The sequence below is a fragment of the Rana temporaria genome, chromosome 10, assembly GCF_905171775.1.
Source record: "Rana temporaria chromosome 10, aRanTem1.1, whole genome shotgun sequence".
NCBI lineage: Eukaryota > Metazoa > Chordata > Amphibia > Anura > Ranidae > Rana > Rana temporaria.
In genome coordinates this window covers 106,893,233-106,914,112 of record NC_053498.1, presented here as the reverse complement: position 1 = coordinate 106,914,112, position 20,880 = coordinate 106,893,233, and the positions used below count along the sequence as shown (strand labels likewise).

At 42.5% G+C, this 20,880-nt stretch overlaps 1 protein-coding gene across 3 annotated transcripts in view; it reads left to right on the top strand.

Moving 5' to 3' along the window:
* Nucleotides 1-20,880, top strand: part of PANK4 (pantothenate kinase 4 (inactive)) — a 77,455-nt gene that overhangs the window by 34,078 nt on the left and 22,497 nt on the right. For 2 of the 3 annotated variants that reach the window (XM_040325920.1, XM_040325922.1), the window contains exons 7-11: nucleotides 2,540-2,721; nucleotides 9,493-9,574; nucleotides 10,945-11,045; nucleotides 13,486-13,491; nucleotides 19,081-19,236. In XM_040325920.1, the coding sequence (XP_040181854.1) occupies nucleotides 2,540-2,721; nucleotides 9,493-9,574; nucleotides 10,945-11,045; nucleotides 13,486-13,491; nucleotides 19,081-19,236 (527 nt within the window). The remainder of the gene's footprint in view (nucleotides 1-2,539; nucleotides 2,722-9,492; nucleotides 9,575-10,944; nucleotides 11,046-13,485; nucleotides 13,492-19,080; nucleotides 19,237-20,880) is intronic. The other variant, XM_040325921.1, reaches the window with a different exon arrangement.

The window sequence follows — 20,880 nt, the reverse complement described above, 5'->3', positions numbered from 1 at the left end:
CATACCCAATGAATGGCACAGATCACATGTAAGGCAGCAAGTATCCCCAAGGAATGCAAAAAGGATCCAAAACACATAGAAAATTAGGTGAGTGTCATATGATGATTGCCTCGCTAAAATTAAATGTAGTCAAGGATTGTGAAGTGCAGCGTCATGCAGGCGTGACATCAAGGGGAGAAGTCTGAGCTAGGACAGCAGGCGCCGCTCACTAAAACTCAAGAAGACCTCCCAATGTCGGCAAAGATGGTAATGAAAGCACGCCTCGGCAGATCAACGCTGGAGGATGTCGAATGCACGGGTGGCAGGTGGCGCCGATGCTCAGTCGGACAAACCCACCCAAATACCTGCATCCAACTAAAGGTGGGTGGGAGGGAAACATGGGTCCAAGAGCATCGCAGCTCCAGGAGGAAACGGACACAGTCCGACCCGGCAGTCAAACAATATTTCTCTAAATACAGCAGACATGTGAGTTTTAAAGGGATGGGTATCATTACATTCACTTTACCCATTAATGTTTTCTAATTTTTGGTTTATGACTGGTCCATGTCTCCTTATAGATTAATGACGCATCCGCTCCATGAAACACATCGGGCTTACACAGATGCGTTATGTTTGTTCCAGACGGTTCTACTAATTCGTTTTTCAATCTACTGATTTCTATAGCGATTTCTACTATGGAGGATAGTCTCCTTTTTTTTTTTTTTTTTTTTCATCTTATTTCTCATTGTACAATTTTTACATGGTCTTTTATCATGTCACTATTTTTGATTCATGGTTTACAACGTGTCATTTGTGTCTCTTTTTATATGTATGTACTGATTATGATGTACTTATAATGCTATGGCAGACAATAAATATATGTAATCATATTGACCCATTTGACTAACCACAATATACTTGCCTCATTCAAAGTTCCAACCCTCTTCTTATGTACTAGATACAAGGATGAAGATGCATGTTATCATGTTTCTCATGTAAAGTCTTTACAGGGGTATTCCCCCCCCCCCCTTTAATTTCCTATCTTTTCTTTAAAGCACTGTTTTTTTTTTTAAAGGGGACTGTTTAGTTCTGTAAGTTTTATTTTCGGAATTGGTGCTTTCAGCATATACCTTGACTGTCTACCACTAAACATCAGTTGTCTGAAAGCTTTGGTAATAAGAGGATCTATGTTCCTCTTGGGTTAATGTTTAGGATCCTTTTCAGATGAAGCGTGTCATCTGGGAAGTTGGAAACACTGAACCAGACTTCCTCGTAATTCTCCTTCCAGGAATCTTCCACAGTGACTCCTGGCATACAGTAATTATTTCCAAATATATATTTATGCCCTTCTATTGCATCAATTCTTCTTTATTAAACCTCAAGGAATTGCATCTCATTAAAGCTTTTTTAAACTCCCTACTTGTCCCATTTTTAAGGAAGTGGGAATCTTCTCTCAGATGTAAACCTCTTAGAAAAGTTGGCAGTTCTTGCTGAGAAAATGTTGAAAGAAATGCCTAAAGGTGTAACAATGATCAGTCAATCAAGAGATACTGGTACCTGGCATTGTATTAAAATATTACTCCAACACTCCCCAAGAGTTGAAGAAAGTTTAGACCTAAATGAAAAAATACAAAAGGCTGCTTGAGGCCAGTTGACATCAATAATCATAGGTCAGGGGAAGGGTGTTGGTTGGGACTTTCAAGGCACTGATAGGAAACCAGGTTAGTATAAAAAACAATATTTTATTTACATATAACAAAGTACAGTATAAAAACATTTAGGGACAGACCCCACAGCTCAGATCAGATAACAAGACCATCTGTGTCTAATGGGTGGAGCCAATGACCTCGACCGGTTTCGCGGTTGTACCGCTTCTTCAGGAGGGTCTAAAAGATATGTACAAGATATATACAATAAACAACAAGCAAAATGTACAGTATAATCTACAATGGTAAATAGTAAAACAGTACAATTTTATCAGGGAGTCAAAAATAATTGCTCACCTAAACTGGTCAGGGCGATCAGGAACTGGGTCTGATAGTTCCCCTGTGGCGCACGAAGGGGGATAATTAGAACGGGCTCTAGTGGGTTAAAAAGAGTATTGCTTTTCTTTGTTTTCCCCCACCTCCTTTCCCCCACCGCCCACTGACTTGCCAGATGGTGGGAAGGCTTCTGGTCCTGGACCATTTAAAGAGTGATGTGACACTGTGTTGGTTCACCTCCTGAGGAAGGGAGTAAGCCTCGGTGGTGGTTTGGTGGTAATGCACTAAAAGCTTGCGCACTCTTGTGTGGTGTGTGGTTTTTTTTTTTTTTTTTTTGCCGTTTACTTTAGTTTCTGGTAACCTTGGAGAGCAGGACAAATGGGGAGACCAAACTTCCCTAATGGGGAGACAGACCACAATAAAATACATGACATGGGCTCTATGCCCTCACCACTCTATTGAAGGAAAAAAAAAAAACAGTTTTGCCTTCAAGTATAGGTTAAGGTGTTGGCTGTGGAAGATTCTTGTAAAGGGAATTGTTGGTAACTCTAATTCAATATTTCTCTTATGTACCCTAGAATTCTCCAAAGAAGACATGGCAAAGAGCTTACTGCACATGATCAGCAATGACATTGGCCAGTTGGCGTGTCTGTATGCCAAACAGCACAACCTATCTCAGGTGTATTTCGGAGGCTTTTTCATTCGAGGTCATCCTGTCACAATGCACACCATCACCTACAGTATCAACTTCTTCTCTAAGGTGGGAATTGCACTATAAAGGGCTATAAAGAGCAATATTCTAGGCTGTCCATGTGGCCCAATTGTTGTTGTGATGTGAATGATTTGAGCATCACTAGCCACAATTTGGCAGTGTCAGGGTGAATTTATTTTGTTTTGAGTGGTAAAAGCATTTGCCGCCATTCTCAATCTCTTGACATGCTCGGAAGTCTTTAAAAAAAACTCTAGACTGATGTAAAGGACACCTCTATCTAAAATATATATATATATATATATATAATATTACAGCTCTGTATTTAAATACATTACTGTATTTGGCTTGCTATTTGGCTCTTGCAACTCCCTATACAGCAGCACCCGACTTGCGGAGGGAGGGTCAGGACTGGGAGCCAATCAGGAGTGCTAACAAGGAGCATGCTGACATGAGGATTCTAACGGAGTAGAATGAGCAGAATGATGACCACATCAGTCTGCACTCTCTCACCCCCTTCCTTCTTTTTTTTTAATGCAAGCTTTAGTAGCACCTATACTGAAGGTTACAAATTGTTTCCCAATAGGTAAGAGCTAATGTCTCATTAAGGAATTATTGTACACTTGTTTCACAATTTCCTAGCAGTTACTGACCAGGGCTTTGCATACAAAACATGACAATACTTGGAAAATCTCTGTGCTCACCTATTAGCAATTGTCCCCTGCACTACATGGGCACAAATTCTGCTGAAAGAACCACTGTATTTTGATTGGCTTTTTGTTACATCTGGGCCACATGGGGCTGTTTTGAGGGCCCTTCTTGAGGTGCCTAGAAAAGTAGTTTTGCCATGCGTGCACATTGGAGTTGTGTCCGTTACAGCGTAGCAGGTCACATAAGGTTAGAGGTTTGCAAGAATTGTTTAAACTTGGTTATGAAGGACATGAGACACTTACCCCAGAGAAACAAGAGAAGTGGAAGGGATAAGCATAGAGAAAAAAATGGGATGGGGGGGAGGAAATTCCACTCCCCAGATCGCCTACTGCAGGGGTGGCAAACGCAAGGCCCGTGGGCTGAATCCGGCCTGCGGGACCTTGTTATGTGGCCCGCACAGCAGCCACCTCATTTTGCCAGGTTTCAGCGAGCGAGGGGCCAGTCTGAGGAGCCATTGATTACAATGTAGAACGAGCGGAGGCGGCGAGGCGGTAGAGGCGGAAACAGGGCGGAGGAGGAGGCGGGCACCAGAGCGGCATTGTAAGCCGTCTTGGCTGCAGAAAGGAGGGCGGAGACCAGAGTGGCAGCCTGAGAAGCAGCGTTGGGGACGGAGACGGAGCAGCACAGAGTAAGGGGAATATGTAATCATTACATATTCCCCGTATTGACTCTGTGCCTCTCCGCCCCCGCCTCCAATGCTGCGTCTCATGCTGCCACTCTGGTCTCTGCCTCCGCCCTGTCTCCGCCTCCCTTTCTGCAGCCAAGACGGCTTACAATGCCGCTCTGGTGCTTGTTCTGCAGGCATGACGGCTTACAATGCCGATCTGGTGCCCGCCTCCTTCTCCACCACCGCCCGTTTCCACCTCCACCCCGCCTCTCCAGTCCTTCCAGCCAGCGATGCCGGCTTTTTTTGCATGCCACTGAATGTTGTGGCAGAGATTGCTGGCAGTTTTGCACTGTGTGCTGCTATTTTACAGTTCTGGTAAGAAAACAAAAAAAGAAATAAATACTGATAACACAGGAGATCCGCCCACAGAGGGATGGTACCACTGTAGCCCAATAAATAAAAAAGGTACTATAGCCCAATACAAAGGGAGGGAGCAGAGCTGGTCCAGGTAGGAAGGTAGGATAGAGTACAGATGTGAGGAATTTTTAGGTGCAATCCTGACCCATGCACTGTGTACGTAGCGCAATCCTGACCCATGCACTGTATACATAGCGCACCCGGCCCTTTGAGGGTAACCATACTGCTGATGTGGCCCCCGATGAATTTAAGTTTGCCACCCCTGGCCTACTGGGTGAAATAGGGGGTTCAACAGTTGGCATAAATGTCAAGGAGGATATGGGATAATCTTTCCATTCTGTAGGGAAAATGCAATTGGACCCCATTTACGGCACCTTTTTGAGAAGCGGCACAACAAATTATATTTTAAAGCAGTTTTACTTGCAGTATTATTGGTAAAGATCTTCAAGTCCATGTTCAACAATACCCCTACACAACTTATAACCGCATGCACATGGTTTTAGCTTGCTGGCTCGTGTACACGCGTCCTAAATATGCAACAAAAGGGAATGAACAAGTCCTAAACATGCATAAAAAGGAGAGCGATTACTATAAAGTATGTGTGTGTAATATATATAACACTTAAAGTCCCAGTTTTGCACAATTCTGTGAACAATTTGATTCCAAGGCCAAATAAACTGCTGTGTATGCTGCAATATACATAAAATATGAAATGGTAAGATGTTGCTTCCCTTTATTCTACTTTGTTTCAATAGAAAAGGAAATCCGCTATCCTTGAACAGTGCCTGTACAAGGATAGCAGACTTCCTTTCCTTTCCTGTTGAAACTGAGTGTTATGCTTATTAATGTATAAGAGAGAAGTGAGTTTTATTTTGGCGTTGCTCAAGTGTACTAAATTCGCACAGCTAAAAAATACACCTTATGAATATGTTAAAGGGGTTGTAAAGGTCCGTGTTTTTTCACCTTCATGCATCCTTTGCATGAAGGTGAATAAACGCCTCGCTGTCATGGGTGTTAGCCCCAGGAATATCATCCTTAGGCCTCTGTGCTATGCAAGCGGCTCATAGCTGGCAGCAGGGGGCTGTACGTATAGTGGCTACCAAATAAAAATGTAGCACCCTGCCTCAGTACTTTTCAAGAGCCCTCATCCTTGATGCAAACAGTGGGGTGGGGGATGGAAGAATAGCACCGGCACCCTATGATTATCATTTTTTTTTTTTTTTATATAGGTATTCTACCAGTAGTTTCAGCTGCTTAAACCCATTTCACACAGACTTGATGCTTCAATAATTGCCCAGTTTACTGTATGCATAGGTGTGCACAGCCTATTGCATTAGGTGTGCACTCTAAAGCTCAAACCTACGTGTGTGTTTGTGTCTACATATATACTGTATGGCCCCGGCACATTGATCTCCCTGCCGAAACAGTGAAAGAAGTGTGTACACACTTCTCTTATGGCAGAGCTGGTAAGAGGGAGAATTTTCCCATCTTCCTGCAGGTACACAGAGCAATAATGCTCATGTGCATGGAGTGATTAGGGTGTGCCCAGGCACACCTGACACAACTTGTGCGCACGCCTATGACTGCATGCTTTGCATCCAGTCCAATATATATTTGAAGCCCTGATGAATTTGGGTGTCTTCTGACCCCCGAAATGCATTGGATGTGTGATACATTTTTTGTGTGGGTGTCAGCCTGGAGGAATGCATGCATGCAGCCCCCATGTGATACTCTGAAAAGATAAAATAAAAATCCAGTGAATGGAAGGGGTAGGCCAGGGACAGCCAGGCTGGGGAGGAAAAGACTAGATTATGCTGGATGTCCTCTAGCTTGAAAATGAGGCAGGTTTCATATGGCTTGCTGCAGCTTCTAATGTACACTGATTTCACTGCACACTGTGCCCTTCTCACAGAGTAAGCAATTTCACTACAGGAGCGACGTCTGTACATCACTGCAAGACTTGAGAGTAAAGCTGGGGTTCAACTTAACTTTAGCTAACCCTATTCATGATGTAATCTGCATTTTGTGGCCAGCCTAAAAAATATTGCAATATAGCAGGGAGTCTGTGCAATGTGTGGTAAGCCACCAGTTGGGTGTTGGTGCCCTGGTGAATTGTGAAATGTTTTCACTTTCCTTTTTTCTAACCACTTATATCTCCTATGAAAGAAGCTCGCCCTGGCATTTGACTTTTAGCCTTGCTAAATGTTGGGCAGCTCTAACAGGATGTGGTTTCCTTTTCTGCTATCAGGAAGGAGGAAAGGTTCTTGCTGCAGTTCTGCCTTTCCTCCCTTCCTTTACACTAGAATCTTCTGATGTACTATACTAAGATTATTGCCATTGTGGTAATTGGTTCAGAGAGGGCAGACTATTCTATCTATCTATCTATCTATCTATCTATCTATCTATCTATCTATCTATCTATCTATCTATATATATATATATATATATATATATATATATATATATATATATATATATATATATATATATATATACACACATACACACACACACACATATCACATATCACATCTATCTATCTATCTATATATATATATATATATATATATATATATATATATATATATACATACACACATACACACATACACACATACACACATACACACATACACACATACACACATACACACATACACACACACATACACACACACACACACACACACACACACACATATATATATTCCACAGTGATACAGAGAAAACCCTGCTTGCATACCTGCTATGGGGTATGTATACTGCTGGGAGGTATACTGTATATATTTAAGTATAAGCCAAGTTTTTCAGCACAATATTTTTTGTGCTGAAAATGCCCCCCTCGGCTTATACTTGAGTCACCTTTTTGCGCCTGATGTCCGGAATTTGGGGACTCGGTGCCGGCCGTAGGTTCCCTGGGCCCCAAACTTGGCACACATATAGCCCCACTCTTCCTCTACAAGTGTGCAAATTGTCTTTGTTTTTTTGTCCGTGGGACCTACGGCCCGGGGAGCTCCGTTTTTTTTTTTTTTCAAAGTCGGACACCCCTTCCATAGACTCTCATGTTAAACGGTAATTTCTCCGGTAACTTTGGGGACCCTGTACCGGCCGGCCGTAGGTCCCCTGGACCCGAAACTTGGCACACATGTAGCCCCAGGTCTATATTCTCCCACGTTAAACGTAAGTCTAGGCATGGGCACAGTGAGGCATGCAGATGGGACACCCTCGGCTTATACTCAAGTCAATTTGTTTTCCCAAAAAAAATTTTGTGGTAAAATTAGGTGCCTCGGCTTGTATTCGGGTCGGCTTATACTTGAGTATATACAGTAAGTGACATTCACCAAGCCATAACCCAGGTGTCATTTCCAGCTCATACTCGGTGCCATTGTTCAAAATAAGTTATGGGGCAGCAGCTATCAAGCTGAAGATTCGTAATGGCACAATGCTATTGTTTTAACTTCCTTCCAAAGTGGATCTGTTATTAAAGGAAATCTGCTTGCAGAGAAATATGTATTTAGCCAGTGCTAGCCTCTGAGTGTTAAAAGCAAGTTACTTGGCTGTTACGGTAATCTTTGCTTCAATACATCACAAGTCATGTATGCAGATAAAGATTGCAGTCTTCAATTTAGGTTTAAGGTTTATTCCAGGTCAATACTAAAGGTAGGGAGGGCCAGGTTCTATGCATTTTCAGAAGATCTGTTTTGTCTGCCTACATTACTTCCCAGCACAAGTTTTATTTGGAGAAGTACAGCCAAACCTTGTTTTGGCTGTACTTCCTCCAGAGGAGGGGCTGGTTAGACGGCACAAGCACTGTGCTGTTTAACCTGCTATGAGGTAACAAGATCCTCCTTCCTTCCCTCCTTCCCTTCCTCCCTCCTTCCCTTCCTTCCTTCCTTCCTTCCTTTCCTTCTTCCTCCAACATACATAATAATTATCTTGTGATGGATCTCATGCGGGGGAGTACAACATGGAAGACATTCTTCTGTCAGCTGGTACTATGCTGATTGTCGGGGTTCCCCCCCCCCCCCCCCACTATGTAGTGTAATTGAACTGCAGATGCATCGTGTATCTAGAGGTATGGCAATCTTAAAGTCTGTAATGAGACAGTACATTTTTTTTTTTTTTTTTTTTATCTGCCACCACCAGCTTCAGGATGATGTACCAGAAGGCTGACGGCTTTAACTTTAGATCTATTGTATACATTGCAAGGCTTTTTACAAACTTTCTTTCAGATTCTTACCTGCTTGCGCCCTGTTCTCCCTGTTGGATTATTAAAGCGGAGTTCCGGCCACAGTTTCACTTTTTAAATACAAATACCCCTGTAATACACAAGCTTAATGTATTCTAGTAAAGTTAGTCTGTAAACTAAGGTCCGTTTTGTTAGGTTGTTACAGCATTTAGACACTTTATAAAATAAAAATTGACTGGGGCCATCTTAAGTGTGGGCATCATGAAGCCAGACTGTATGACTTCCTGGATTTCAGCCTTGCAGATCTCGCACATGCTCAGTGCTGCACAAGCAGTGTAATAGGTTTCAGATCAGGTTTCAGCACCTGTACTGTCCAAGTCACATGATTTTTCAAGACTGGGGAGTGCACAGACTCCTGTAAAGTTACACCCACTACATTCCCAGGAGTCTGTGCGGTGTAGGTTAGGAAGCTTAAGCACCTAGGTGCAGGAAGAGGGAAGATTAACTATTCTGCCTAGCAACAACACTTTGAAGGCATCTAAACTTTTTTTTCTTAAAGGACTAATGACATTTTTTTTAAAACTACTGATGTAATGTTATATTTATGGGTGGAACTCCACTTTAATATATTAACATGACACATGCAGCTGGAGGAGCTGAGCAGAAACCTGTGCACACACACACACACAACTGGTAAAAAAGAACCGTTGTCCACCAAGACGTATAAGATACTACCAGACTCCACCTAAAATAACTGTAGAAACCTTTCACAATTGTAGACCTAGTGCTGCAGGACCTTACCACTGTAGTTCTATGACTTGCACATTCGTTCTCTTTTCTGTTTTTACTGTGGCGCCGTTTTGTAAATTCAAACTCATGGCTTTCTGTTTTATTATAGGGGGAAGTCCAGGCACTTTTTCTCAGGCATGAAGGATACCTTGGTGCAATTGGGGCATTTTTGAAAGGAGCTGAGCAAGACAGTGAGTATAGAAAAATGTAACATTTGAAATGTTTTAAACTTGGGCCTTCAAGAGAACCAACAGGAGTAGGCTTTTGTAAGGCCCATCTGATTTTCCACCTTTGGTGTAACAGCATGTCTTAGGCCCCGTACACACGACTGAACATGTCCGCTGAAACTGGTCCGCAGACCAGTTTCAGCGGACATGTTCGGTCGTCTGTACGTCCGACCGGACAGTTTTCCGGCGGATCGGACAGGTTTCCAGTGGACAAATGATTCTTAGCATGTTAAACATGTCCGCTGGAAGCCTGTCCGTCGGACATGTTCGGTCGTCTGTACAGACTCGCCGTACATGTCCGCTCGGCCAAAAGCCCTCGCATGCGTCGAAGTGATTCGATGCATGCGTGGAAGCATTGACCTTCCAGGGCCGCGCACGTCGCCGCGTCATCGTCGCGACCACGTATCGTGTCCGCGCGGATTTCTGTCTGATGGTGTGTACAACCATCAGACAGAACTCTCAGAGCGGACATGTCTGCTGAAAACGGTCCGGCGGACGAGGCCTTAGAGATGTGGGGTGTAAACCGTAATATCATCAGATGTATTCTCTCACTGTCTGAGCAGACCCTGCAAGTACAGAAAAATAAATGTGCAATGGGCAAGGAAAAAAATAATGGTGTGTGTGTGTGTGTGTGTGTGTGTGTGTCTATATTATATTATATTATATTATATTATATTATACCACAGAATCGCAAAAACAGAAGTTAAGCGCACACAGGCTTTGGTGCAATACCTTTAATTTTTTTTATTTAAAAACTAAATGAAAATGCAGAGATGAATCAGAACTTATCATTAACATCTCCCCACCATTGTACTGTGCGCCAAAATTCTTTCATCGCTCTTGATAGGAGCTCCAGCTGACAGTGTGAATATGGCAGCAGTCCTGACCCGAATGCAGCCACTGCTATGTTTGACCACATGCGCACTGACCATTCACATACACAAGAAGCCTCCCAGCAGCCGGACAAGCCAGTACCATGCTTGGGGTCAAGTAACGTGAGCAGATGGATGCTGTTGGGGTTTGTGAGCTGTTGCTACAATATTTTTTGGTGGACATGGTCCCCTTTGTCAAGTCCTTGCTTGCATCACGTGACACCAGTGATCTAACAGAAAACCAGACAGGCTGGTTGTACTGGAGTCAATCGATTGACTTCAGTACAACCAGCCTGCCCTAGAATGAATCGAAATTTGTCCGGCTCCTGGTTACGGGTAGCAAATAAGAATAAGTAATCGTTAGAGTTTACAAACACTGTAATGTATTGGCATTCTTGATATTGCAATGTTTACTATTGAGCTAGGCAAATGACAAACCTTCTTTTCATTGTGTACATCTAGATCCTAATTTGTACAGCTGGGGAGAAAATTATGCTGGCAGTTCTGGTCTTATGAGCACGTCGCCAGATGTCTACCCCATGCAGCGATCCCGGAGTGGGACGGTAAGTCTTGTTAATGACCGCAGCACACAGACCTGGATCCATTCACAGGTTTATTCAGTCAATAACCCGCTACCTTCATCTGTATGTGAGCTTTGGTCAGAGTTCCTGTCCATTTTCTTGTAGATCACTTTTTTCTATAGATAGTACAGATTGTTAAATAAAATCCAAACCAAAAAAAAATAAAAAATCCCGATATTAAAAAGGGGTTGTAAAAGGTACAATTTTTTTTCCCTAAATAGCTTCCTTTACCTTAGTGCAGTCCACCTTCACTTACCTCATCCTTCGATTTTGCTTTTAAATGTCCTTATTTCTTCTGAGAAAACCTCACTTCCTGTTCTTCTGTCTGTAACTCCACACAGTAATGCAAGGCTTTCTCCCTGATGTGGAGTGTCGTGCTCGCCTCCTCCCTTGGACTACAGGAGAGTCAGGACGCCCACTAACACACAGCTCCTTTCTCTATCTGCAACATAGTGTCCTGACTCTCCTGTCTCCATTTCGCTGCCAGGCATTTTGTATACTCAGGTGACCAGACAATTTTTGAAATTTTTCTTTGCTTTTTTATTTGTCACTTATAGCTCTGAGTTTGTAAAAGACCCCCCCCCCCCCCCAGCCATAGATTTTCTGAAAGCACATGTCCAATAGAATAAAAAGAAGGTGCTACTGATTTCTAAGGTCCCACGATATTTGCGCAAATGTTTATCAAACTATATTTTTGCTAAAAATCCACTAAAATCATGATTGGCAGATAAATGCCACAGCACATTTTACAAAATTCCTACTAAATGTAAAAGCTTAACCTGTATTGAGTTAATAATAAATAACAAATATTTGTAACTTTAAATTGTGCCTTTTTGTGAAATTGGTGAATATTTAACGGACCCAAAAGTGTAATTATCAAAATTTCTCAAAAAATCTGAAGGTATTCATTTTTCCCCCTTTTTTACAGCTTTTAACATTTGTGAAAGACCCCCAAAACCATGTATTTTCTGAAAGCATATGACATCTAGAATAAAAAGAAGGTGCTACAGATTTTTTTTTTTTTTTTTTACCATGCGGTATTTGCGCAAATGTTTATTAAACCAATATATTCGCAAGAAATACACCAAAACCATTATTGGCAGATAAACACAACAAATTTTACAAAATGCCTGCTAAATCACTACTCAATATAAAGGCCTAACCTGTATGGAGTTAATAAATGACAAATATTTGTAAATTTAAAATTGCACTTTTTTGCAAAATGGTGAAAATCAAACGTACGCAAAAATGTAAATATACAAATTTCTCTAAAAATCAGAAGGTTTTAATTTTCCCCTTTTTACAGTATTCAGAATTTTGTGAAGGACCCCCAAACCATATATTTTTCTGAAAGCACAGGACCAGTAGAATAAAAATAAGGTGCTACTGATTTTTAAGGCCCGACGATATTTGCGCAAATCATCAAAACAATCTTTTCGCTAAAAATCCACTAAAATCATTAATGGTGCACATAAACACAACATAAGTTTACAAAATTGCTACTAAAGCATCGTTCATATGTGGCATTCTAAAGTGTATGCCCATGGAGGGCCATGTTTACTCGTACAGGGATGTACAGGTGTTCCATGCATCCCCATACAGGCAGGCCCATTTATGTCAATTGGGATGAAACGGCTGCACAGGCATAGCTGCTGTTCCCAATCTGACATCCATTTAGGTGTTGGTACATGACCCCGAACGCAGACAGTGTGAGCTCAGGGACATGCATGCTGACCTACATGGATGTAAAATTGGGAGCAACGGCTCTGTTTATGCAGTTGCTACATCCCAAATGACATCAATGGGACACCAATGATGTAACATCAATGCCTACACCGAGATGCATGGAACACCTGTTCACCCCTTAAGGGTACACTGTACTGGACCAACATACTAGCCAGGAAACTAGAATTCTCTGATGGCAGTCAGCAATTTAACATATTTTGAAAGCAACCTATACTGAAAAGAATAAGTGGGTTGCCATTGCGCAGACTTCAGAATTATAGAAGCCAGAGATGGAACAGGCTCCAGACATTTCCAGAATAAGGTTGGAGAGAGAGAGAGAGAAGGAAGAGGCAATCCTCGATGCCGCGCATCCACATAGGTGTTGGTGGTGAAATGACAACCTCAGCCTGGGCTCCCACCAGGCCACACCCCCATTTCCAGAAAAAGGCTACTAGTAGTAGTGTTTCTTATAATCAAAGATGTTTACAGGTTATACAGTCATCTCTGTAATCCAAAAAAGTAAGATCATAAAGGAAGTTGAATAAAAAAATCTTATCAGAGATACAGAAGTCACAGGTAGTTACATGTGTTATCTTTCTGTAATCTTGTTTTCTTACTTAATCATTTCACCGCTTTGATTTCCGCACATTCTTATATTACTTTTTTTTTTCTTTCCTTTCATCACTCTTAACATCAGTTTTCAGTAAGTAATTTTACATGTCAGTGCTTGTAGAATTGCATTATGTGTCGCTGTTTTAATTGCAGTGCAAGTCAATTGCTGGCCGGGTTGGCAGTCTTTGCAATGTACACAGAGCTACTACAAATAGTGGGGGCAGAGGTATTGTAGTGCCAAGTTCTCATCACAGTAGGGATCCGTGACCGCTAATACAGCCAGCCATTTCTTATAGAATTGGTCAGCTATGTTTTCATTGATCTTGTTCTGGCAAACCAATAATTACTTTTTCTGTGTATCAATCATTTTAGCTGCATACGTCTGCCCTGCCATTTGTACAACGTTTGTGTTTTTAGATACAACTAGTAACGTGTTTTTGGATCCTTTATTGCTGCAAATATTCCTTTTGCCAAGATAAATATTACAAGTTGAACTTTGCAACTTTAACCTGAGCAGTCTTGCCCAGTTGTATAGGCGTCTCTCCTGTACTGAAATGACTTGATTACAAGTCAGTCTGTCTCTTGTCCTGTCTGGAAGACAATCCTACATTTATCTTTTATCTGTATTATCTTTTATTCCCAGCCACACTGTCTCTGGCCCACTCCTTTCATTCATTTGGCTTTGGTTCTTTTAAATCATGGAAGTTCAGCAACATATATGGGGGTTACCACAGCTTCCTGTTTTCAGGAAGAGCACCATGCTGGTACCTCCTGCCAGCTATGATCTGCTCGCATTGCATGGAGGTCACTGGGTCTAAAATAAGTGATGTAATGAAAACTTTTTTTTTTTTTTTACAATTCAATAGCATATTGATGAGGTGAAGGGGAGGGGAGCAAGAGCAATACTTGAATATAAGCACATTAAACTTCAGATTTAAATATGGCATTGTCACAGCACCATCAAGTGTTTAACCTGAATATTACATTTTGAACTCGGCAACTTTGACTTAAGACTTTGCTAATTGAACTGGGACAGCTAGATCATATGACCTGATCATGGATTATTATCAAAGATGCTATGTGGATGAGGAATCTCTGCCATAGCTCATTAGCTTCGGCTAAAGTTAAAGGACAAGTCCACCTTTTTGTAAAAAATAAATGCACTTTTTTTTTTTTACAGGTAAAATGAGTGCATTTATTTAAATTTTGTACTACGAGCCTGCAAAGCCTCAGCATATCAATGCAATGCAGGGTTGGTGCAGACAGTCTGTGTAAGCTGTCTGCTCATACCTCATACGAGCAGGCAGTTACTCCAACGGGAAGACTCTGTGAACTACCTAGAGTACTCAACCGTGCCCCGGTACTTTATTGAGAGCTAAAGGAAAACGGCTGCAGAGGCCATCGGTACCTGTAGTTTTCACATTCACAAAACAGTGTGAAAGAGTGAGGCAACTGGGCGTGTGTGTGTGTGTGTGTGTGTGTGTGTGTGTGTTCTTTTTTTAAAACTTGTGACAGGGAGTGGGGGGAGAATATCTACCGATAACTGGGGATTTAGGGATGCTGGGGCTGGTGCAGCTGTAACATGTTACATCCTGAATATGTGTGTAACATGTTACAAAAGGTGAATTTAACCTTAAAGCGGAGTTCTGACGGCAAAAAAAAAAAAAAATTAAAGTCAGCAGCTACAAATACTGCAACTGCTGACTTTTAATATTGGGAAACTTACCTGCCCAGGGCGCCCACGATGTCGACGCCCACAATGTCAGCACCCGAAAATGATCTGTCCCTCGGCTCTCGGGTGCTGCCACGCCATCTTCGGTAAGGGAATCAGGAAGTGAAGCCTTGTGACTTCACTTCCTGGTTCCCTACTGCACATGCATTGGTCGCACTGCGCTATCTCACTGGTCCCTACTGTCTTCTGGGACCCGCGGATACTGCGGCAATCTATACCCGGAAGTGGGAGCAGATACCTGTATTGGACAGGTATCTGCTCCCCCCCTGAAAGGTGCCAAATGTGACACCAGGGTGGTGGGGGTTGGGATTCTGAAAAGCAGAAGTTCTATTTTTGGGTGGAACTGCAGTGCACTCGGTAGGCATGACGAGGTCATACTATGCTGTCAGGCAGCTTATAGGTGGAGGGAGATGCTTATACACAAGGCTGCTTTTAAAAATATCGGGGCAGCCCCCACAACCCTATCTGACAGGCCCTCTGCAATATAAAATCAAATTTTTGCTATAAATACACTAAAATTATTCGTTTTTAGAGCTCGTTCACATGGGCGCTATGGCCTGTACAGTTCGGTGGCTTATTCATATGGCTGGAGCTGTATGCAGGTTAGTCTATGTTGCGCTATGGGGATGCAGCAGCTGTATGAACACAGCCATCGGTCCTAATTTGACAGGCGTGTGGGTACATGTGTTTGATCCTGAACATAGACAGTGTTCATTCAGTGCCACTCGCCCACACTAGGGATGAGCCCGAACACCCCATGGTTCGGTTCGTACCAGAACTTGCGAACAGACAAAAAATTCTATGGGACACGAACATGAAAAGTCAAAAGTGATCATTTTAAAAGCTTATATTCAAGTTATTGTCATAAAGTGTTTATGGACCCGGGTCCTGCCCCTATCAATGCAAAAAGTTTTTTAAAAACTGCAGTTTTTCCAGGAGCAGTGATTTTAATAATGCTTAAAGTAAAAAAGATAAAAATGAAATATTCCTTTTTAAATATCGTGCCTAAGGTGTCCTTAGTATGCCTGTAAAGTAGCGCATCTTTCCCTTTTTTTTTTTTTTAGAACCGCACCACAGCAAAATGAAATTTCTAAAGGATTTTTTTTAAATTTAAACTACTCGTGACTGTAATGGATTGTTGGATCCCGGCAATATAGGTAAAAATCATAAAAAATAAGACAGCATGGTTCCCCCCCCATCCATTACCAGGCCCTTGTATGAATATTAAGGAAAACCCCACACCAAAATAAAAAAAAATGCGTGGGGGTCCCCCCAAAATCCATACCTGGCCCTTCAGGTCTGGTATGAATTTTAAGGGGAACCCCGCTCCAAATAAAAAAAAAAAGGCGTATGGTCCCCCCCCAAAATCCATACCTGATCCTCTTCCGAGTACGTAACCTGGCAGGCCGCAGGAAAGGAGCCCTCTTCCCTCCTGAACCGTACCAGGCCACATGCCCTCAACATGGGGCCCAAAACACCTTGTCCTCATGTTGATGGGTACAAGGGCCTCATCCCCCACCACCCTTGCCCATTGGTTGTGATGGGGGCTTATCGGAATCTGGAAGTCCCCTTTTAACAAGGGAACCCCCAGATCCTGGACCCCCCCCCCTATGGGAATGGGCATCTGGTTTATTGTACCCCTACACATTCACCCAAAAAGTGTTAAAATGACAGACCATTTGGTACAACAAGTCATTTTATTAAAAGCAAAAAAGCGTCCCACGATGTCCATTCATCTTTGATCACAGCGTTGTATAGCTGGGCTATCCGGTGGCGTAAACGGGTGACCCCCGCCAATAGTAGTAAAAAAAAAAAAATGCAATAAAACTATCCCCTATTTTGTAAACGCTATAAATTTTGCGCAAACCAATCGATAAACGCTTATTGCGATTTTTTTTTTTTATTACCAAAAATAGGTAGAAGAATACGTATCGGCCTAAACTGAGGAAAAGAATAATTTTTATATATGTTTTTGGGGGATATTTATAGCAAAAAGTAAAAAATATTGCATTTTTTTCAAAATTGTCGCTCTATTTTTGTTTATAGCGCAAAAAATAAAAACCGCAGAGGTGATCAAATGCCACCAAAAGAAAGCTCTATTTGTGGGGAAAAAAGGATGCCAATTTTGTTTGGGAGCCACGTCGCACGACCGCGCAATTGTCAAAGCGACGCAGTGCCGAATCGCAAAACCTGGCCTGGGCATTTAGCTGCAAAATGGTCCGGGGCTTAAGTGGTTAATATCCATACCAGACCCAAAGGGCCTGGTACTTGACTGGGGGGGGGGGGGGCAAACCATGTATTTTTCAGTGATTTTTATCTATATTGCGGGGATACAGCAATACATTACAGCCGCAAGCATTTATAAATTACATTTTTCTCACAGTGCATTGATGGTCTCGCCGTTCATTATGGCGCGTTCCGCGGTTACTCGAATGTCCTGCGAACGTTCCATAATGTTCTGTATACGGTGAATGGGCGGGCACCCGATGTTTGAGTCCAACTTGCCAACTTGCGTTGGACTTAAACATCGGGCTCATCCCTAACCCACACCTGTCAAACAAGGACCTGCGGCTGCATTCGTACAGCTGCATCCCTTTAGAGCAGTGATTGTGAACCTTGGCAACCGAGTGATGGTGAACCTTGGCACCCCATGCTTGAGCTGCAGTTTTACCACCTACCAGTTGCTATCCCCTTTAACAGAGGCAGTGGCTAGGGGTGTACAAACTCCACAGCTACGATGCTATGTATCGCAACCATGAAAGAAATTATACCCCATCGAACAAGGCCTATTCAAGTGAATAGCATTGCTGTGCAAGTGCAAAGCACATGGTTGCGGCATGCTAGTGTGGAAATAAAGCTGAAGGTGAGGAGGCAATATACAGTACCTTCTCGCCAGCCGGTAAAAAATATTTGAAGAGTGATCCAAATACTGACAGCTCTTCAGCAAGCAAAGCATTTTTGATTTGAACAAGCCCTTAATTTTGCTTTTAATTATTTTTTTAGAATGTTCCATTTATTTTTAACGGTCCTGTTGGGGGGGGGCTTACCGGCCCCTTTTGCTCTCCATCCTGCAACAGTTGCCGGCGGGAGAGGAGGGAAGCTAGCTACGCTGCAGGTGTGTACACAGGGGGACCTAGACAGCAAGGAGGTGGGCACACTGATGGCGCTTTGCTTGCTTTTTTTTATCTGGCCCTTGGGGCACTATTCCTGACACCAAACAATGGTGCATAAATCCTCCCTGGGACACTAGCAATGGGGCACAATTCCTCCCAGTGACATCAGCAATGGGGCACAATTTGTACACCATTACAAGGGCATAATTCATCCCACTAATGCAAACAATAGGGTTTAATGCCTTCCGCTGACACCAACAATGGGGCCACTATTCCTGCTGCTGCAACCAGCAATAGGACATATTTCCTCCCACTAATACCAATGAAGGGGCATAAATCCTCCCAATGAGAAACCATTAATAGGGCATAATTCCTCCCACTGACACCAGTGATGGGGCATTCTACTGACCACAAGCACTATGCAATGTCTTATTTTTTATTTTTTTTATATTCCCACTGACCACCATCCCTAGAGAATTGTTTACTCCCACTGACACTGGCATTTACTACTCCTACTTGCCACCCCTAGAGTATTAGGGGAAGTCTGAGGACACAGTATATTCATCCATGTGATAGGGGGCATGCATTTGTACCTTTACCAGTTCAATACTCTGCATTCTAGAAACCAGTGCTTTGTGTTGCTCTTTTTTTTTTAATCTGTGTCTGAAACCAAAACTGTCTGGTGCCCATTGTGGCTACTCAGACCTAAGGAGAGTAATACAGTATTTTGTGGGAAGCACAGTGGTTCTTTGTTTCATACATTAAATCCATAGTCGTCTATGCTTTGCCCAGATTTTGGTGGCGTCTCAAATTTAGACTCTGTTGTGCTCTGCAGTTTGACATGTTGGAGATGGACCGGCTGGAGCGTCAACTAGTAAACCTACCTCTGCTCTTTGACCCATCTTCCTATGTTCCTGATACAATGGATCTTACAGAAGATGCATTGGCTCGGCAGTACTGGCTCACCTGCTTCGAAGATGCTTTAGAAGGAGTGAGTATATTTCCTTGTGTCTACAGTCCCAAAGAAAAGCATTGTATTGGTGAAACCTGTTAATAGATGAGAAGCTAAGATCCATCTACAGTGAATTATACCAACATGTCATGAAAAATAAATCAAAACCGAATTTAGAGTTGGAAAAAGGATCACCCCCTTATGTCAGTATTTTGTTGGACCACCTTTTTGTTCTAATTGCAGCCTTTAGTCTGTTGGGCTATGTTCCTACTAACTTTGCACATCTAGACTTTGCAATATTTGCCCACTCTTTGCAGAACTGCTCAAGTTCAGTTAAATTTGATGGTGACTGTTTGTGGACTGCAGTCTTTCCACAAATTTTCAATGGGGTTTAAAGTCTCCTTTCTTTTTAATGTATAAAAAAAAAAACATATTATACTTACCTGCTGTGTGCAGTCACAGAGCAGCCCATATCCTCCTCTTATTGGGTCCCTCTTCATTGTTCCTGGACCCTCCCTCCCGTTGAGTGCCCCTGCAGCAAGCATACAGATAAGTATGAGGGGGGCTGCTGCACACAAGTCTTTTTATCTTAATTCATTAAGATAAAAAAAAAACACTTTTGCCTTTACAACCACTTTAAGTCTGGGCTCTGACTAGGCCATGCAAGAAATGTTTTTCCTTTTTCTCCTTCAATCACTGTGTTGTAATTTTTGCTCTGTGCTTTGGGTCGGTCATGTTGAAAGGTAAACCTTCTTCCCACTGACAACTTTCTGCCAGAGGGCAGCAGATTTTCCTCAATAATTTGACGGTATTTTGCCCCATCTATTTTTCCTTCTATCCTGACAAGTGCTCCAGTCCCTGCTTCAGAGAAACACCCCTCCAGGATAATACCACCTCCATGCTTTACTGTAGGTGTTATTTGGATGGTGAGTTGTATTGGATTTCTACTAGGCCAGATAATTCAATGTTGGTTGCATCTGACCATAACACATTTTTCTATGTGGCCTCAGAATGTTCAAGGTGCATTTTTAAGGTCGTCAGATAAGACTAAAATTGAATTATTTGGATAGAAGAAAAAGATGGGACACAGTGGCTGAAGGAGAAAAAAATAAGTGTCCCTGCATGGCCTAGTCAGAGCCCAGACTTGAACCACATTGAAAATCTGTGGAAAGACTTGAAGACTGCAGTCCACAAACAGTTCTGCAACAAAGAGTGGGCAAATATTGCAAAGTCTAGGGGCCAGATCCACAAAGAAGTTGCGCTGGCGTATCTATTGAAACGCCGCGTAACTTCTAGTTTGCTCCGGCGTATCTTTGTTTTGTATCCACAAAACAAGATACGCCTGAAGCTGGGCTAGATCCGACTGGCGTACATCTTAGTACGCCGTCGGATCTAAGGTGCATATTTACGCTGGCCGATATGTGGAGTTTCCGTCGATTTCCGCGTAGAGTATGCAAATTAGCTAGATACGGCGATCCACGAACGTACGTCCGGCAGGCGCATTTTTTTACGTAGTTTCCGTAAGGCTTTTTTCGGCGTATAGTTACCCCTGCTATATGAGGCGTATCCTATGTTAAGTATGGACATCGTTCCCGTGTCAACTTTTGAAAAGAAGCGCCGCGCTTCGTGGATCTGGCCCTAGATGTGCAAAGTTAGGAGAGACAAATACCACCAGAATTAAGT